The sequence below is a fragment of the Danio rerio genome, chromosome 19, assembly GCF_052040795.2.
Source record: "Danio rerio strain M-AB ecotype USA chromosome 19, GRCz13ab, whole genome shotgun sequence".
In the NCBI taxonomy this organism is placed as follows: Eukaryota; Metazoa; Chordata; class Actinopteri; order Cypriniformes; family Danionidae; genus Danio; species Danio rerio.
Window position 1 is genome coordinate 16,120,353 of NC_141039.2, and position 20,889 is coordinate 16,141,241.

Sequence of the window (20,889 nt, forward strand, 5' to 3'; positions counted from 1 at the left end):
GATGACAGTACATAATATTTTACTGGATATTTTTTTCCAAGACACTTCTATACAGCTTAAAGTGACATTTAAAGGCTTAACTAGGTTTATTTGGTTAACTGGGCAGGTTAGAGTAATTAGACAAAATATTGTATAACAATATGGTTTTTTCTGTAGTCGAAAAAGAAATTGATTAAAGGGGCTAATAATTTTGTCCTTAAAATGGTGTTTAAAAATTACAAATTGCTTTTATTCTAGTCAGAATAAAACAAATAAGACATTTTCCAGAACATAAAGTATTATCAGACATACTGTGAAATGCTGTATATCAATAAAATCCTTACAATCCTAATTTGAAGGCTGTAGATAAATAGCTCAAATGTGCAATAAACCACAGCAAAAAAAAAAAAAAAAAGGTTTGTGCTCCTATTTGTCATTAGCTGAACAATATCTGATTAGGCAGCATGATTATTGCACAATATAAGGCCACTCTAAAATCACACAGTACAATGGCACAGATGTTGGAAGTTTTAAGGGAGCATGACTGCTGGGATGTTGACTCCAGGAATATCTGCATGTGCTGCTTCTCATGAATTTATTGTTAATTTCTTTACCATAAGTAATTTTCAAAGGTGTTTTTATAGAATTTGGCAATACATCCAACTGGCCTCACAGCCACAGACCACGTGTAACTACAAAAGCCAAGGACCTTCACATCCAGCAACTTCATCTCCAAGATTGTCTGAGGCTATCCACCCAGACAGCTGCCGCAACTTTCAGAAGCTGGGTCTCAATATGAGTTCACCGTCGCAACTGACTTGAGTGAGCAAATGCTTACATTCAATTAAGTCTGGATCTATGAAGAGGTTTCCTCTTCAAGGATGAATCCCAGTTTTCACTATACAAGGCAGAGGGCAGATAGCGTTTTTGGCATTGTGTGGGTGTGTGGTTTGCTGATGAAGTTGTTAATCAAGTGGCTCATGGTGGTGATGGGGTCTTGGTATGGGCAGAAATATGTTATAAACAATTAGCATAGCTGCACTTTATTGATGGCATTTTGAATGCACAAAAATTCTATTTACAATGAAACAAAGAGTTTAAACTAATAAACAACACTTACAATGTATAAAGCAGGTGTCAAATATTTAAATATCATCTTAATAATTTTGCAGTCACAATAGAGTTTTTGCTTGCAAAATTTTGCTGTATGGCACTGCCAAAAAGAGGTGGGATTAAACAAGATAATTAGACAGCAAAAAAATGTAATTAAATTTCTGTCCAGAGAGGTCATGTTTGATGTTTGATTGCTCGCACGCAATCATGTGATGCGATTTTGCAGGTCAGAGTTTGCCAAGCTTGAACTTTCCAACGCAACGAACTGCAAAACTTAGCCTATCTATCGAGTTTGCATTTCCACTCTGATGCATTTGCGTGCATTTGAATGGAAGACTAAGGAGAAAAGTGCAGTGTGACTAGAGTTTGATAATGTGAAATCTTATGAAGTCTTATTGTGCTGCGAAAAAGCTACGGGAATAAGCATGTTTACTAGGCATTAAAAAAGTGAGCGATTGCTCCATGTTTTAAATTTCTGTCCATAAAGGTCATGTTTTGATCCTCAGTTGGTCTCATGCAGTCAAGTGATGCTATTTCGCAGGTGAACTTTGCACCGCAGCAACCTGCGAAACTTGATGCATTACCATTTGCGTGCGTATGAATGGAAGTCTACGGGGAGAAAATCCCAGGCTGCGTCCGAAACCGCCTACTACTCAGTAGGTACTGCATTTGAATTTAAACGTACTACTCGGCCGTTAGAAAAGTACGTTCTATACAGTATGAATATGAAAAGTATGAATGGAATTCGGACGTACTACATCCGCCATTTTGTCATGGTCACGTGACCTACGTGCGTCAGTTGCGTCGCTTTACTTCCATTCATGAATTCGCTCGCGGGGCATCATGGGATAGCGCAGCATGCATGGGATGCGCACTCCGGAATCTCGCCGGAAGTAGTAAGTCAACTGGGTACTTTTCGCATACTGATTTTCGAATTCTATGAATTCGGACATACTACTCGGCTTGCATACTGATTTTGGCGTACTATATATTATGGAAGTATGCGGTTTCGGACGCAGCCCCAGTGTGACTGCAGCTTTAGACATATAATGGGCTCTGCACAGTTAGGCATTTAACCCTAATTGAACACACCTGACTAACGATTCCTAATTGAGGCTTGTTTGAAAACTACAGGTAAAGCTGTGGTCACACTGGGCTTTTCCTCCCACAGACTTCCATTCATAGGCATGCGAATAAATAAACAATAGTAACAAAATATGATCAAAAAACTGAGTTATTTCCATATACATATGCTATGCCCTATATGGTCTAAAACCTGACAGGTGGGCAAATCTAAGCTTGTTTTTAATAAAACAAATATTAATATGCATATAATAAATGCTACTACTACTAATAATAACATTATACAAAAGCAAATTGTCATGAATAAACTAAAAAAGCCCCTCGAGATGAAGAAGGCATGGAGGCGGTGGTTTTTATATTTATGTAGGCTAGAAAATATATATTTTTTTAAATATTTTAATCCTTTAATTCTTTTTGATTTGAAAAGATATTTGCGTATTGCTCTACATTCTGTGTGTATTAGGCAATGCTTGAGCGAGGTGGGGTTGAACTTTAGACCTCCTCTAAGCTGGGCTATTGAACAGTGTATTTTAGTTCCTCAAAATAGCAATGCACCTTAACACAACTCCTTTTTTGAGACCAGAACGCCCATGGGCACAAAATGAGGGCAAATGCATTTGCTATTTAAACAGCGTGCTGCAAAACATCAAAATGACTCTACGAGCTAAAACTAGCAAACAACAGTTGCGTCGTGCCTTGTGCCGCATTTCGATGGGTGTATGATAAGGCCCAATGTCTCCATTCCCTCCTCCAAAGAACGAGGGTTACAACATAACCGAGATGTTTTACTGTTGTTGTAAAAAAAAAATATTGAAGAGAGAGAACCCAGTCCCACTTGAAACAATCAGAATCTTCTTTATTGTGACATGTTGGTTAATCTGCAGTCATACAGCATTTTTAGGAAGTCCATGTGTCTGCAGGAGCCTGTTGGAGGTCTGCAGTCTAGTTTTATCACAAGTTTAATTTGAGACAAAGAAGTCCTTGTCTATAATGTGTTTTATCAGGAGGGAAGATGGCTAAACAAAACGTGCAAATTAAGTATTAGAGTCAGCATGGTAACTCACATATAGGTGTTAGAAACTTGGCCAGCTACTGACCACATATACGTTACTCAACAAAAGGGGCTTCTTTGGCCTAATAGTATCAACCGAAGACAATGGAAGAGTTGTTAATGGCCCGTTTCCACTGAGTGATACGGTACGGTGAACCGTACCGTACAACTTTTCGGCACCTTTTCGAAAGGGTCCCAAACACAAGAAAGGGTACCAAAAGGCGGAGCTAGACGCGCAGCTGAACGCTATTGGTTTACAGAGATACGTCATTCGCTTAGGCAACAAGCCAGAATGTAAACAAAGGAGCCGCCATGTTTGAAATACACAGTGAGAGATTACTTGCGCTCGCCGCGTGTCTAAATCTGAAATAACAAACTTCTTGACCTGATAATTATAACGTGCGCTTGATTATTGTCAAGCTTTGGAAACCCGACCCGATGTTTTGAACCTAATTAAGGACGAAATGTATGCTGTGTGTACTTTTTCTGTAGTTGTTAACATATCTGGGACTGTAAGGGTCTGTATGTGTTCATATATGTTTATTTATTTATTTATTCATTTATTTATTCATTTATTTAATATAATTACAGATGTTACAGCAGGCTATTTCGCACTGTCATTGATCTGCAGTTATAATTAACTCATGTTCATAGAAATGTCAGTAATAAACATTTATACAGAAGTATTTATGTGTATAAAGCATCTGTTTTGTGAGAAGTGCTTTTCATATGATATGTGAGCGACTTGTGCAGCTTTATTGTAGACAATTTCTTGAGCGAGCATGACATCAACTGAAACTTTGTCATACACCACGCCCACCAAAAGGGTACCCTTGCTAGTGGAAACGCAAGCCTGATAAAGGTGACCCGTACCGACCCGAACCGTACCGTACCAGTCAGTGGAAACGAGGCATAAAAGTCTTCCCATAGTACTTGCAGTACTTTGGCTCAGCCAGTAGTCAGAAAGACAAAGGTTAAATGTCCCTCATGGCTGGGCTGTTAATGAAATGATATAATTAAAAACCAAAGAAGATATCTTTTCAGTTATATGTTGATTTTTGCTTAGTTGAAATTAGATTATGTAAATCTATATTTCCACATTGTCTATATCAAACAAATCAGCACCACCTGCAGGGACAGCACCTTACAAATCCGTACAAAAGAAGGTAAACCTTAAGCAAACCTTTAATAACATTAATAGCAGGTTAATATCATAACCTTTAAGCAAGTTATTGTTTAAGGAACGTGCCAATAAATGCTATAACTTGAGTAAAGAGTAAGCTTTATTGTTGTTGTAGCCTAATAAGACAGTGTTATCTAGAAAAGCAGCACTGATCATTTCAAACAGCCTGACTTGAAACAGCAAGACTTGAAATGCTTTCATGAACAGGCTGATTATTCTCCTAGAGATTTGTATTATATAGCACTAATTGCAGTAACTGATTTATTAGGATTTCTGTTACAGAATGCTCAAAAACAGTAGTTGACCATGAACTTGAGCTCTTTGGGCTATTATAAACATGGTTTATATTATGCATACCAGAATTAATTGGATTAATTTTATACGCAAAAAAATTAAAAATAAATAAATAAATAAATAAATATATATATATATATATATATATATATATATATATATATATATATATATATATATATATATATATATATATATATATATATATATATATATATATATATATATAATTTTGGTTATTAAATGAACAATAATATCCACATGGACTGTTATGCTTTAATTTGTTTTATTCATTTCTGTGTTAAGTAAATACACTATTCAAAATATATCTATACCATTTACACTTATTTCCACAATTCACTTGTTTCCATTTATCATATCCATCTGTGAAAATATCATATATAAAAATATCGTAATACTACTAGTCTATTCAGCTTTGTTAGATTTTCTGCAGCCCTTAAGGTTAATTCTGGGGTTTTCCATTAGTTAAGAGATTTTGTGACAGGCTTAGCATGATGCATTAGCAATACATTTGTTTTGTTTGTATACTTGCATCATACTGTTTTGTAGTCTTGAATGTCTAAATATATATAACACAAATATTACATTCTTTAATTTATTCATTCAGCAGTCAAATTACAAATGCGCCATAGTTGAAACTGTATAAATGCATGCAATATCTGTGTAAGGCTAACATTTATATTTAATCAAATTTTAATCCTCTCTAAATCTCCCTTTTATCCTGTTCATAAAAATTAAGGAATATTTTATTTAAAATAATCAACAGTGTAATCAATTTCACTGTGAAGGTGGATGATGATAAATATTAATGCATAAAAATATAATTGCCACACTGAGCTGTCATGTGGCTTTCGAAGTCTTAGAATATAGTGTGCAAATTGAGAACAATACTGTTATATTGTTGGAACATTTATCAATTTGAACCTGCCTATTGGACAGTAAACAATTAAAACAAAATAATGTAATGATGGCAGTTTCCATTATGTTAACAATTTAGAGTTTAGCCATAGTCAAAACAATGAAAACCTTTTAAACGAGTAACATTTATTTATTTATTTTATTTTATTATTAATTTATTTTAAGTAACATGTGTTGAGTGTTTTACTTCATCACTTTGTTTGTTTCTCTGGCCAAAGACCCAGAGAACATTATTAGCATGTCTGAATCAATCTTGCTTACTGGAACACAAGTTTACTTATTTTACTAGTTTACTAGTTTACGATAGTTCTTTATTTTGAAAATATTCTATATCTGAAATACAGAGACCAAAATATTCTAGGAACCTTTTTTTGACAATTATCAAAAATGTAGGATCTGGCTGCATGATTTTAAGTAGCAAAACCCTGAAAATCACTTAGCTTGGACACAGAAATGTTAATCTGAATTTGAAAAGCTGAATTGTTTACAGCTTAAAGGCATGCAACTACATTATTATTAATCCACATTATTAACAAAACACTTGCGCACGTGAAAACTCTGATCCAACTTAGTGGAGCTATCAAGTTTAATTATAATGTGCATCTCATAGAAGAAATCATGGAAATCAAGAAAATTCACTGAGAATGGATTGGTTATTACGCTCTTATTATCTGATTTATTTGCATGTGCAGTTACCATTTATTTACCAGCTGATTCACAAATATGAATTATGCAAATGACACAAGGGTACAGCTGTGCTCAATAAATAAATGATGAACACAATTTGCATGTGCAGTTCTCCATTTTGTAAGCTGCAAAACACTAGTTTTTAGAAAATGTATACTAACAATCTGACATACTTTATTTTTCACTTTGACTTTATATCACATCTTTCTAATGCCACATAATAACATTCTCCCATCAATTATTGCTGACATGATTGCTACAAAACTGGTAAAAATGTCCATTGTTTATTGTCGGTAGTGCTGCACAGCTCACACATGTCACTTTTAAACCAATTAGATTTTCATTCATCAACATAAAAAAATGTGAGAAATTCCATTGCTAAATATACAGTTAAAGTCAGTATTATTAGCCCTCTTGGATTTTTTTTTTATTTTTTAGATATTTACTAAATTTGATTAGCAGACCAAGGAAATTTTCATATTATGTCTGATAATATTTTTTCTTCTTGAGAAAGTCTTAGTTGTTTTATTCCGGCTAGAGGAAAAGTTAAAAGAAAGAACAAAGGAAAAGTTATTACTTAAAAAAAAAAAAAAAAAAAAAACATTTTAAACAAAATTATTAGCCCCTTTAAGCTATTTTTCCCGACAGTCTACATGAAAAACCATCATTATACAATAACTTACTAATTACCCCATCCTGCCTAGTTAACCTAATTAACCTAGTAACATCTTTAAATGTCACTTTAGGCTGTATAGAAGTGTCTTGAAAAAATATCTAGTCAAATATTATTTACTGTCATCATGGTAAAGATAAAATAAATCAGTTTTTAGAAATGAGTTATTAAAACTTTTATGTTTAGAAATGTGTTGAAAAAAGCTTCTCTCCATTAAACAGAAATTGAGGAAAAAATAAGCAGGGGGGCTAATCATTCATCACATAATAATTTAGGGGGGATAATAATTCTGACTTTAACTGAAGGGCATAAATCTCTTGCTAACTTCTGGATTCATGGTTTCATATAGCACTGTATTACTGAATTACATATTTTGCAGACCAAAACACAGAAACAGGTTCATATTAAGGCAATTCTGATTACGTAGTTCTGTAGTCAAAGAGGTTTTTGGTTTTTAAAGCTTGAAACATAAGGTTGTGAAAAAGTCAAGCCCGTAGTTAGCCTGGTGAAAGGGGTAGTTCTTTTTTTTTCTTGAAAATCTGGATCTTGTGGATGTTATTCACCACATTTTTATTAAATTATAAAATTTAATTGCTGCATTTAAGTGACATTTTAAGCATTATTTTTAGCTGAATTAGCTTGTCGGGTGGTCATCATAACCACACTTTTTACTGTACCAAAATATTTCCTAAATATTTAGAATAAATAAATGTGTATAAATATTTACATTTAAGAAACAAACATTATATCATATATCAGATGGGAATCTGTTAAACTTTTAAATAAATAAAAAAAAAACTGTAGCTTATTGTCTTTATGAGGAAAATAACAAAGTGGCCAGCACATTCAACTTTTCTCAGTCAGAGTTTGGCTATTTTGAAGAATACTAAAAAATAAAACAAACAATAGAGTAGCAAAAGATGACTTCTGTTATGTCAGATTTAGTTTTTTCTTGCACAGCTGGATGTTGAGACTCATGAAAAATAATTGTGACAGCCAACAGAGAATTCCGTCTTTAAGCCTTTTTTGATGGGTTATTTTCATTATTTATGATGGCGTAGCAGTCTAAATAGGACAAATGAGCTCAGTATGAGACAAATTCTGGACCTTTGTCATTGAGGGGTGGGTCTCTTGAACCATCCGAACGCCCCACTGGCTATGGGCGTGCAAGTGTCTATTCATTCATTTATTCATTCATTTTCTTTTCGGCTTAGTCCCTTTATTAATCCAGGGTCGCCACAGAAGAATGAACCGCCAACTTATCCAGCACATTTTTTTTACACAGCGGATGGCCTTCCAGCCACAACCCATCATTGGGAAACATCCACACACACTCATACACTACGTACAATTTAGTCTACCCAATTCACCTGTACCGCATGTCTTTGGATTGTGGGAGAAACTGGAGCATCCGGAGGAAACCCACGCGGACGCAGGGAGAACATGCAAACTCCACACAGATATGCTGCTAACTGACCCAGCCAAGGCTTGAACCAGCAACCTTCTTACTGTGAGGCGACAGCACTACCTACTGCGCCACTGCGTTGCTTGCAAACGTCTAATTGGAATTAAATAGGTTGTTAGGGACAATTATTGTCCATCAAAAAAAGAACACTCTTCTAATCACACCACTTTCACAGCCTTGATGTGTTTATAATTATACAAATTTATAATAAAGCACCCACAATAATTTATAATTGCACTCTTTGCTTAAACATTATTTAAACACATGCAACCATGATGGAATAATGCCAGCACTTAGATTTTTGCATCTGCCAAGGTTGAATTTAGGATTCCAAATTAATTAAAGTTATGTTCATTTGTGTTGATTATTATGACAAACAAAACAAGAAATTGTCTTTTTATTGTTGTTTGTCACAAAATGTCAAAAATCCATAAATTTTATCGCTGCAGTGCTCCATATTGTAATGGCTATATTCTGCCTATATTCTGTTTAACAGTGATGAATGGGACCATACCTTAATACACATGTTTTAGCCTGACACAACACACTTTAAAGTTCAAGAGCACTTCAGTGAATCCACCCTGCACTGTGTCCTCAGACCACAGGTCATTGAAATGTCTTCATCCCATGGGTCTTTAGAAGAACTGCTCAACTGAATCGCAGCTGACTGTTTGAGATGTCAAAAGATGAATGCTTTTTTGACAGTGGCTTAACATGCCTGACTGCTGTGTTGGCACAGAGGACAGTTAGAGCTGTTGTTGGTGATTCAATGTGACAGTTATTAAGAGAAAACAGAATACAGCACATGCAGTTCAACTTTTGTGAAAAAAAAAAATTATTGAAGTTGTACATTTTTAAAAATATTAACACATAGTTTTATGCAGAAAAAACAAAACAAATCAATATTAGTTCTCCAGCGGGAGGGGAACTTTAATGCTATACAGAAGCTTCCACTATGTGGATTTTATTAGAAGCCAATCATCTGAAAGAGTAATAAAAAGGAAAATAAAATGCCAATAAATTGGCGGTGTCATTCTACACAGCTGGCAGCAATTATAATCATTAGTGTATATAGATGCCAGCCGTGCATCACAGAGACACCTTTTCGTTTTTAGAGCCTCACACTACTGAGAGAGTCTGAGAGAGTGGTTCCTCCAAACCTTCTTCGGAGAAAGAGAGAGAGAGAGGGTGAGCAAGAAAGCTGCTGGTGTTTGATCAGGCGGTTTCTCCTGGTTCCACAGTGTGTGACACCCAGTGAAAGATGATCAAGCTGACTCTATTCTCCCTTGCCCGGGCATTCTCTGGGTCCAGTTCTTGTCGAGCAGTTAGTATAAGGAGCAAGTTTCCTAAAAAAGAAACATGGTCGTTGTAATGAAGTTTACGGCCATTTGGCCGCCAGGAAGAAGGAGGCGGAGAACGGACTAAGTTTTAAAATATTTATTAAAAACAGGGACAGCAGCTCCTCACAGAGACTGCCATCAAACTGAAAACAAAAGTAAAACAATATGTCCGGGCCTGGTCCTCTCTCGGCCTCCTCTGCCATCGTTCCTCCTCTTATAGTCCAGAGCTTCTTCTGTGGGATTCGAGGCCGGTGCGCGCCACAGTTGTATCCACTTACGCGGTGGCCTCATTCCGTTCCCACGGCTCTCGGCCCTGCCCCCTCACCACAGTCGTGCAGCTCGTCTTTTTCACGATGTCATTTTGACCGTGCGTTACGAATGCTGTGGTTCCCTGTTCCCAGATGATGGGCAGGAGCACTGCGTTGCATGTTTTAGGGTTCAGCATGTTAATGCAGTGCTTGCAGGCAGTGCATGCCGTCACTACAATGGCATGTCTGTTGCGTAGCTAAGATTGCGGCTTGCTCTTGCAAAAGGGCGAACCACCCCTGTTGCCCCCTGCAGATCTGAGGGTTACAGTGGGGGCCAATCCGGCGCTCTCAGGCTTGTGGACCTCCCACTCCTCAGTCAACTCCATCCAAGCTTCGAGTGAGAGAAGGGTTCCATCCTTTCGCATGGTCGCCGATGACACTGAAGACCAGATATTCATTGCTGCATCAGAGGTTGGTCTGTCATTATCTGATGAGGATCTGGACCCGCTCCCTCCCTCCGGGGTGCTAAGCAAGGCATCAGATCTAAAAGCAGATATGATGGGCTTGCTTTCCTGGGCTACTTCCGCTGTCAGTCTGGAGATGGTTCCATCTCCATGAGATAATTGCCCATGTTGAACATGCCATTGTGGTCAATTCATGCCAGCTTTGTGCCTCTTTCTGGCATGGTCAGCCTTGTCTCCCGTCCAACGCATGCAAGTTAACTTTGTCCCTCAGGGCCAGAGCCTACAAAGCCGAGGTCCAGGGTTCTGCCCTTTATGCTATGGCCACGTATCAGTGCTACCAAGTGCAGGAGTTTGGCCAGCTGCATGAGGGTGGTTCCGACCCAGGCTTAATGCATGAGCTTTGCACTACAACCTACTATACCCTGTGTACCTCTCAGGACCCCTTTGGGTTCTCACTGTCTCCACATGTTTTCACCATGCTCGTGGAGGGTAGCCCTAGCGCCCCTTTGGCTCGCAGGTATCCGCATACTCAATTATCTCGATGACTGGCTGCTTTTAGCTCACTTGCAGAATCAATTGATTAGAGACAGGGTGCTCCAACACCTTGACCTATTGGGGTTTCAGGTCAACTGAGAACAGAGTAAGCCTGCCCCTGTGCAGAAAATCTCTTTCCTCTGGTTGGAGCTGGACTTGATCAGCCGATTAAATCCACCCTGCTCCCTCTCATGCCCTCTTAGGATTTTTCTGTAGTCTTTTACAAGCCTACGTTGAGATCCGTTCGAACCACTCAACACAGTATGCTTGAGATTTCTGTACTTGAAGGAAGCTCTGCTTGTTGCGTTGGCATCGATCAAGAGGGTTGGGGACCTGGAGGCATTTTCTGTCAGTGATTCGTGTTTGAATTTCAGGCCGGCTTGGATATGTGCTCTAGGTTTCTACCACTCCATTTAAAGACCAGGTTGTGAGCTTGCAAGCACTCCCTTCGGAGGAGGCAGACCCAGTCGTTTTATTGCTGTGTCCTGCTCACGCTCTGTGTATTTATGTGGACCGCACTCTGAGCTTTAGATCCTCCGAGCAGCTTTTTGTCGGTGGGCAGAAGAGGCGTGCCGTATCCAAACAGAGATTGGCCCACTGGATAGTGTATGTCATCTGCCTTGCTTATCATATAGCAAACATGGCGAGCCATGTTTCACAGGAGTGAGAGCGCAGTCCACTAAAAATTTTGTTTATTCCTGGGCATTATCATGTGGCACCTCTCTAACAGATATCTGTAGAGCTGCGGGCTGGGTGACACCTAATACATTTGCAAGATTTTAAAATTGTTGATTGGAAATGATTCCCTCACGTGTGCTGGTGTACACCAGGTCAATTTGGGCAGCAGGTGGTCTCCGCAGTTTCCTCTCTATTGGGACTGCATGTTTTCCGAACGTACTGGCGTATTTAAAAATTCCTTGAAACTTAACTAGATGTATTTTTTATGACTCCCAAAAAATTTTATTAGCCTTTAAATGCTTCACACGTAAATTAAGTAATTACGTCTCTGGTAAACCTCTCACCGGTGATGTGGTAAGGTTCAATCGCTGTGGCATTTTCCATATATTTCCCCATAGTGAAAGTTTCCACATAGCATTCAAGTTTCCCTCCCACTGGGGAATGAAATGGTTACTATGTAACCCTTGTTCCTATAGCGGAAATGCTATGTTTCTTCCCCACAAATAGTTGCGCCTTAGCTGACAGCTTAGTTTGTCTCTTCAGCTAGAAAAGGTGTCTCTGCGATACACGGCTGGCATTTTTATACACAAATGATTGTAATTGCTGCCAGCTGTGTACACTGACACCACAAATTCATTGGCATTTCTTTGGCCCATTTTATTACTTCTTTCGATGATTGGCTTATAACAAAATCCCCATAGTTGAAGTTTCCACATAGCATTTCCACACCCCACCCCCCCCCCCCCTCTTGGGGAACAAGGGTTAAGTTTTAACCCTTTAACAGTTAAGTTTTGCGACGTAAAGCAAGATATGTTTCAAACGAGTCATCAGAGATTGAAATGATGGAATTGGGGCATTTTCCAACCCAATTTTTGCCGTTTAATGGATGGTTAGGGGGCTAAAAAGAGTTGTTTTTATTCTCCTAATGCGGTGTGGGCATGTTTTCTCCCATTCCCTTTAAGAGGAGGTGTTGTCGCACCATGGTGAATTCGCTGGCGCATGGCGGACATGGTATGTAAAAAAAAACAGGACATTTCATTGCCTGTGAGATGTTAAAGCATCTTTTTTTTATCAAACAATTAGCATCAAAAAATGTTATAGTTAACTAAATAGCTGTGAGATGTTAAACTGCTTTTAATATACTTGTAAATAGCTTTTTAGCTACTTTACTCCTTCTGTCCTTTTCTCCTTCCCCCTGCTTTTCTCACTTTGCAATGAACTGGTTTGTATTGATTTCCCCATATGAAGATGAAAAAGTGGAGAGTGCAAGACCGTATATTGCACTGTCAATCGTTCTGGACAATTGCTCTGGGAATAGAGGTGAGATGAGATGGTTTTTCTCTAGAGCTTTCTGAAGACTTAATGTGATTCAGAGAAATTTACATAACTGCCGAATTCTTAGTGGAAAAAAAGCGAAGATCAAATTGTCTGTCTTGTGGATGACAAATTCATTTGACAAGAGACCCCCCTGTATGAATGTACAATGCTTCAAATAATTCACATAAATTCATTGTCATTTTTTTTTTCAATTATTTTTATTACCATAATTATTATTCAATTTTTTTTTTTTCTCAAACAAAATTCAAAGTTACAATTTAGGCAAATGTTCTTCTGAACCATGATTTCTACCAAGGCTATTTTTATTTATTGATATTTACGGAGGGATTTCATGTCAACCAGAGGAGAAATAAATGGAACAGTAATAAATGTAGTCTTTGAAAATGGCCATCCCTTTTGGGAAATCAATATCGCTTCAGCACTGCACAAAAACACCAACACCCACAAACACAATTCTGTAAATGATCAGCAAGATATAAGATCTGCACTTGCAACTCTTATATAATACCAGCTGCATTTGTGTTAAAAATGTGTTATGTTATGCCTCATGTACCTGCAATAGGCTAGATGATGTTTCAGTTCAAGATTAAACATGTCTACGTTTTGAGTGACATATACTGTATATTGCACATGTATGTGTTTTATGTATTTATGCATTTATGCAATAAAAACTATAAATTAAATTCAAAAAGCAAAATACTCAGTGTTTTTTTATCGTATGATTTTGTTTATTTTTGATGTATCAAATGATTTATGCAACATTAGCATGCTGTGAGAGCTTTGACCGTAGTTTAAAAAGCTAATAAGCTCTTAGCAATCCATTTTAATTGATCTAATTAATCAAGTTCAAATTACTCTTGTACCTTGAATAAATATTTGGAGCAAAAACACAGTTCTCACAGTGAATAACATCAAATTTTATTTCCATGATGTTACTTTTGGTTAAACAAATTTGCTTCTTTTCAAGGACATGATGCCTGGTAATAATAAAAAAAAGATAAGGGAGACATCCAAAGATTTTCACCCCATCTTGTAGGCACAACTGAAAGATCCTTTTAATTTGGTTTATCTTAGTCATCAAGCACTATGCTTAGGTTCCTGATTTATGTGGTTTACATTGTGATGGCATTCTCCTTGTATTACTCCATGGTTAGCTGATCTGACACCTACGAGTGTTTAGAATAATCTTCACAGTGCAATGTACATTAGAGTCTGGAATTTCAAAAGGCAGCAGAATAAGAATTATTATAAGGGATGTAACGGTATCAGAATTTTACGGTATGGTAATACCTCGGCATGAATGGCACGGTACGGTATTTATTTATTCATTTACAGGAAAAACAAAACAAATGAAAATACTCAAAAAAAGTGCCAAAAGTGTCAATGACATACAAATTAGCTATCTATCTATAAGCTTTAAAACAGGAACTTCAATTTTTCAATTTTAATAACAAAAAATTATTAAACCATGTAAAAAAAATAAAGTTTCAATTTAGTATTGTTGAAAACTCATCACATTCAACATTTAATAACTCACTCACTCACTTAGATAGAGATGGGTTTTAAGGAAAATTATCGTATAAATATAATCTGGTAAAAGCTGGTATCTCTGGGCATTTACAATGTCCCCTGCAACAGAAAAAAACCCTCTCATTTGGGACTGAGGTTTCTGGGACAGAGATATATGACTTGGCCCAGGTTGACAGCAGTAGGTAACGTTGTGCATTGTCTTTCCCCCACTTGAGAGGACAAGCCATGAGTGAGATAGAGGTCTCTTTGCGGTACAAGTCAATGTCTGCATCAATCTGAACAGTGTGCTGTGTTTCTGCAGTGCCCATGACTGTTATTAGTCGTATTCCCCAACTTGTATCTCACCACAGTCTGGCAGTGCCTGCATACCGTTTTTTTTTTTTTTTGTCACCTTTTCTCCTTTTTTCGGATCTTTTTAGAGAGAAACCTAAATGCTTCCACACATTCGATTTAAAACCTGCTTTAGGTTTGATCTTTTCCAACTCTTTTTCATCCCTGCTACTAGCAGCACACTCCATTTCCGCATTACTGGATCTGTAGCGACAACAGACCGCAAAGGATGATGGCCATGCCTGGGCTGATGGGAATTGTAGTTTCCGCTACCTCCTGTTTGCTTCATTCGCCTGAGCAAATTTTCTCAGAAGACTTATAGTTTTATCGAGTCATGCGACTACGATAATATTGAAAAAAATTACTATTGCGGTATTTTGGTATTTACAATACCGTTACATCCCTAATTATTATTATTATTATATATTTTTTTGGAGTCAGGATACTTGGAGGCCACTGAGTTTACCACATATTTACTTTTGATTATTAAAAGCTTTTATCTGTGAGTTCTATACCATGTTACTTTCAGCTGCTTTAAAAAAAGCACCTACAAAAAAGCAAAAAGCCACACGAGCCAACCCACACATGTGTCCTAAAAACTGCTCTGTTGATTATGTCTCTGCAGATACACCAAGCTGAAAACTGCCACCAACATCTACATCTTCAATTTGGCCCTGGCAGATGCACTGGCTACTAGTACACTTCCATTCCAGAGCACCAAGTATTTAATGAACACCTGGCCCTTCGGTGAGCTCCTTTGCAAAGTGGTCATAGCCATAGACTACTACAATATGTTTACCAGTATCTTCACTCTCACTATGATGAGCGTGGACCGTTACATTGCTGTGTGCCACCCTGTGAGAGCACTGGAGTTTCGTACCCCGATCAAGGCCAAAATAATCAATGTGTGCATCTGGATCCTCTCCTCCGCTGTTGGAGTGCCAATCATGATTATGGCAGTCACTAGAGTGACAAATCAGAGTGAGTACATATTTATAGGCTAAATTCATTTCAACACATGTTGTGTTTGTTGAGTAACGTCTTCTACAACTTATCATAACTGTTTTAATTTATTCTGTAACAGATACAACAGTCTGCATGCTGAAGTTCCCTGATCCAGACTGGTACTGGGACACAGTCACAAAGATCTGTGTGTTTATCTTTGCATTTGTGGTACCAGTCCTAGTCATAACAATCTGCTATGGTCTGATGATCCTACGCTTGAAAAGTGTCCGTCTTCTCTCAGGCTCAAAGGAGAAGGACAGAAACATGCGTCGAATCACTCGAATGGTTTTGGTTGTTGTGGCTGCCTTCATTATCTGCTGGACACCAATTCACATCTTCATCATTGTGAAAACACTGGTTGACATCAACCAAAAGAACCCCTTCGTGATTGCTAGCTGGCACTTGTGCATCGCACTTGGTTATACCAACAGCAGCCTCAATCCTGTGCTTTATGCTTTCTTGGATGAGAATTTCAAGAGATGCTTCCGAGACTTTTGCCTACCATTCAGAACAAGGGCTGACCAGAGTAATCTGAACCGAGCAAGGAATGCCACAAGGGAGCCAGTTTCAGTTTGTGCCCCTTCGGATACAGGAAAGAAGCCGGTATGACTAGGCCTGGACAGGATCCCACGGGGGTCCCAATCTAGAAGAGTACAGCAGGACCTACAATCAGAGGTCACCCAAATCTCCACTACTGAATTCTAGGAGCAAAAGGGAAATCAATTGATTGCAGCTTGAGTACTCAAGTTTAGCATTCCAAGAAGAGACTAAGCTTAGCATCTGCTCTACTGTACCATTTTCTTCCCTTCAGAAGAATTCAAACACATTGATGATCTTCTTTGGAATCCAATGATATTAAACTAACCAGGGGAAAAACAGGGCAAATTATGTCAGCATTATCAGGCGCACAGTGTCTGGTGGACTTTCCTGGTGTGAAATCTTACTGGTTCTGAGAACATAGTACTAATGTGAAGGAAAGACCATGCACTGAAACGGAATTTGTAAACAATGGAACAATCAATTCCCTGTGAGTGAGAATAATGGTTACATCAAGAAACAAAACCCTGACATCCACAGGCTACGAGAAAATAGTGGAAATGGGGTCCAATTGAAGGACTCTGACTGAAAAGGAAAAAACATTTTCAGTAGTTTATTTTATATTTACTTTCTACTATCTCTCAGAGATATTGGATGCTAGAGCCTTGGGGACGCAGAAAAAAAATACAAACACTGGGAATTGATGTAAAAACTTTCCTCTGACATATTTTTACTCCCAGTGAAATTGCGGGGAATGATTGGACATTATCTTACCCCAGAATACATGGGAGCACTTCGAGTGAAGAAACATGATGTATTATAACAGACCAGAGGGTACAGTATTGTCTTAAACTAGTTCTGGTGATATGGACAGAAAAATAATGAAAATAATAGTGATGGACTGCTATAGGCATCATTGTTGAAGATCAGCTCATTGCACCAAAATTTACACCCACTATCCAACTTTACTGACCAAGAGCGCCTCTTCAGACAAACTTTTTTAAACTTTTAACTCCTCGCTTTACTTATGAAAACCTCAGTTTCAAGGATATACTCTATAAGTTTTATTTAGGAAAATGAATCCCAATTAAAGAATCACTATAAATTAATATTTAAAGTGTTGAAATAGAAGAACCATTTAATGTCATTGCTTTAACTTTTGATTATGTCAAAAGTTGTTTTCAATAGATTTTTCGATATATATTAATTATATTACTAGCTTCTTTTTAAATTAGTGAAACATGTTAAAGCCCTAAAATCCTACAATCATTTTTGAATGTCTTGATGTTGAGCTTTAATGAATGCAGTGAGCAATTTGATGATGTGTTATACTGTAGCTTATATTGCTTGTTATACCACCATGCTTTTACAGACAAGTCAGAAGTGTAGCAAAAGAATGTGTGTAGAAAGATGTCTTTTATTATTTGGGATCTTTTGTTGTGGAGGCATTTTATTTTTTGTTAATTTTAAATGATTGGTCCCACTTTATATTAAATGTGGCCTTAACATTACTTTGTGCTTTTAAACTAATAGTTTGGTATGATGTGATTATTGTCTGCATTTATGCTTATTTTTTTTTACACTGCTATATTAAAAAAGGAAGGGGGGTTGCACAGTGGTTAGCACTTTGGCCTCACAACAAGGTCACTTGTTGGAGTTCCGACTGGGCCGACTGTTTGCGTGAGTTTCCTCTGTGTGCTCCAGTTTCCCCCACAGTCCAAAGACATGTGCTATAGGTAAATTAAATAAATTGGCCGTAGTGTATGAATGTGTGAGGCTATGGGTGTTTCCCAGTGCTGGGTTGTGGCTGGAAGGGCATCCACTGCGTAAAACATATACTTGAATAGTTGGTGGTTCATTCCGCTGTGGTGAACCCTGATAATAAGGCACTAACTGTGCATTCACAACAAAGATGATGAGAGTGTCAAAGTTCGCTCTGGCCACTATGGCGACAACGCTGTCTGCCTTTCTGCTCTGCTGGCGGGAGCATCAAAATTTGCTACATCGATCTCGTGTTAAAAGGGGTCGTTGCAGCAAATTAGTTACATTCCCACATAAAAACATGCTCTCTAGTGTGAAAATGTTGTTGATCAAATTTATTTAACTATGGAAGATCAAGTTTTTGTGGCCTTGCTCCACTTATTTAATATAGGTTCATGTCACAAACATTCTGAAGCAGCAATACTGTTTTGCACTGTTGTTATTGTTCGCATGAGATTCCCGTTTTTTTTTTTTAAGATAGAATAAATAACATTAATGCACATCAACTTACCAGTAAACCAAAGTTCACAGTGTCTGTGTTCTCTGGAATCCTCTCAAGCGGTGGATGTCTACATTTTGGCTGGTTACTGTCGAACGGCATCATAGCTCATTACCATAAAGTAGAATTGATTTCAACTCTCCTAGACACCCACACAGGCGAACATGCACAGCACTGATGCTCAATGCTTATTAGTGCTGGCTCCCATTGAAAATGAATGACTTTTGGCTACTTTGATGCTTTTACCACTTTTGGTATGAATGCACGGTAACCCGAAGGAAACTGAATGAATGAATATTAAAAAAAAAAAAAAAAAACTACATCCGTAGTTAATTTCTGTAATTACATTTTTAATTACATGTTTGACCCATCTCTTACCCCCCACACCTTAGCGTAGCCTTAAAACTACCCACACCACCAAACTTGACAACCTTAACCTTTTCCTATCTCAAAAGCCCCAAAAGCGTTTTGCAATAGAGTCTGAACCAAGTACACCACATTTGTTGACTTATTTGTTAAATTTAAAAACATATCAGTAAAGGCCACTTAATATAAAGTCAGACCAAAATATAAATGAGTGTTTTGCTGTTTAAGAGGTGAACTTAACATACCTTATAAATGCTTGATCAGTTTTAATTTAATTATGCGCCAGCTAACTGGATTCGTTTTGATGTTAACCAACAACAGCGTAGGCCTACTACATGACTCACAACTCAAGAGTAAGTATTGTTGATGCCTTGCCTCTGGATATTTTCTAGTTGTGCTATCTCATTGAGTCACTAGTTTTGCTGTTATGATGCTGATAATTGTACTGAGCTGTAATTTTGTTGAAAAGTGAATCTAGTGGAGTTGTGTTTGTGTTGCATTGTTTGAATAAGAAACAAAAAAGTGTTTTTTAGACATTTGCAGCATAGAATGATTTCAAGTTTCATATTTGGTATTAAACTCTATAGGGCTGTTGAGTCAGTTTGTAGGTTTGTGGTTAACACTAGTGAAACAGATATTCACATTTTAAACTGCACAACATTGATCACATAGTTTAAGTACTTCTTAAACTATTGTTTAAAAAAAGTACTATAACGGATATTTCACACACACACACACACACACACACACACACACACACACACACACACACACACACACACACACACACAGGAAATTTGCTATTTTACTCTTTCCATTTATTGTGTTGTTATTTTATTTCTTCATTATAATGCAACACATGCTCATTCAGAAAATGTAGCCCTATATACGTTTCTGGAGATCTCGAATTATGTAGCCAGAAGTACATATTGCTGTATTTCATCTTTAAAACGAATGCTACGGAGCGGTTTCCGCTGTTACCAGTTTGTCCAATTAGCCTGAAATGTTTGTTGATGGAGTTTAAATGCAGAGAGTAGTTGACCATGATGACGGGGTTCAAGTCTGGTGAAGAACAGTTCCATAAAGCGGGTAAATGTGGTAAAATCTGAAAACATGGTAAAAATCTGGCAAGGGCTTTTATTTCTGGATTGCTTTTTTAAACTGTCGGTTGGGTTTAGAGAAATGGGTGGGTGGATCAATCGTTGCTTTTGAAAAGACTATTGGTTGGGTGAAGGGAAGGAGGAGGGTAGGTCAGTTGATCGGTCGGTCAGTCAGCCATTTAGTCAGTAAGTCAGTTGACAGCGGCCGCTGGTGGATTTATGAGAAAAGAGCAGGCGCAAATGGCACTCCCGAAAGAAATTTGAGATCTTAAAAAGCGTACACAGCAGCCTCTGGTGGATTCATGAAAAAAAAAAACATAGCTCCTGTGTCCTATTTAGCACTCACAAGAAATGTAAGTAGAAGTACGTTTTCAGAATGAGCCTGAGTTGTTATTATGCCAAAGACGATTTGGCTCTTGGTGATTTATAAACTGTAAGCCTACTTGTGCAGAAAGAAAGTTCTCATTTCAGTTTTTATTGATGTTTTATAAATGAAATAAATTTCTAGTTCAGACAGATCCAGACACAGCCAAAATGAGGTGACAAGACAGTCGATTTTCATCACAGCTAATTCTTTGATATCAGCTTGGTGTTTTCATGGGCTTTGGAATGTTCATCACCAGTCAGAATCAATTGTTCTATAGTATAGTATTTATAGTAGGTATTGTCCTATTGTATAAGTTTTTATCAAA

At 37.5% G+C, this 20,889-nt stretch overlaps 1 protein-coding gene across 1 annotated transcript in view; it reads left to right on the plus strand.

Annotated features, from left to right (window-relative positions):
* oprd1a (opioid receptor, delta 1a) overlaps positions 1-16,636 on the plus strand; it is a 30,845-nt gene extending 14,209 nt beyond the window's left edge. The window contains exons 2-3 of the mRNA NM_131258.4: positions 15,555-15,910; positions 16,014-16,636. Of these exons, the coding sequence (NP_571333.2) occupies positions 15,555-15,910; positions 16,014-16,543 (886 nt within the window). The 3' untranslated portion in view covers positions 16,544-16,636. The remainder of the gene's footprint in view (positions 1-15,554; positions 15,911-16,013) is intronic.
* The last annotated feature ends 4,253 nt before the right edge of the window (positions 16,637-20,889 follow it).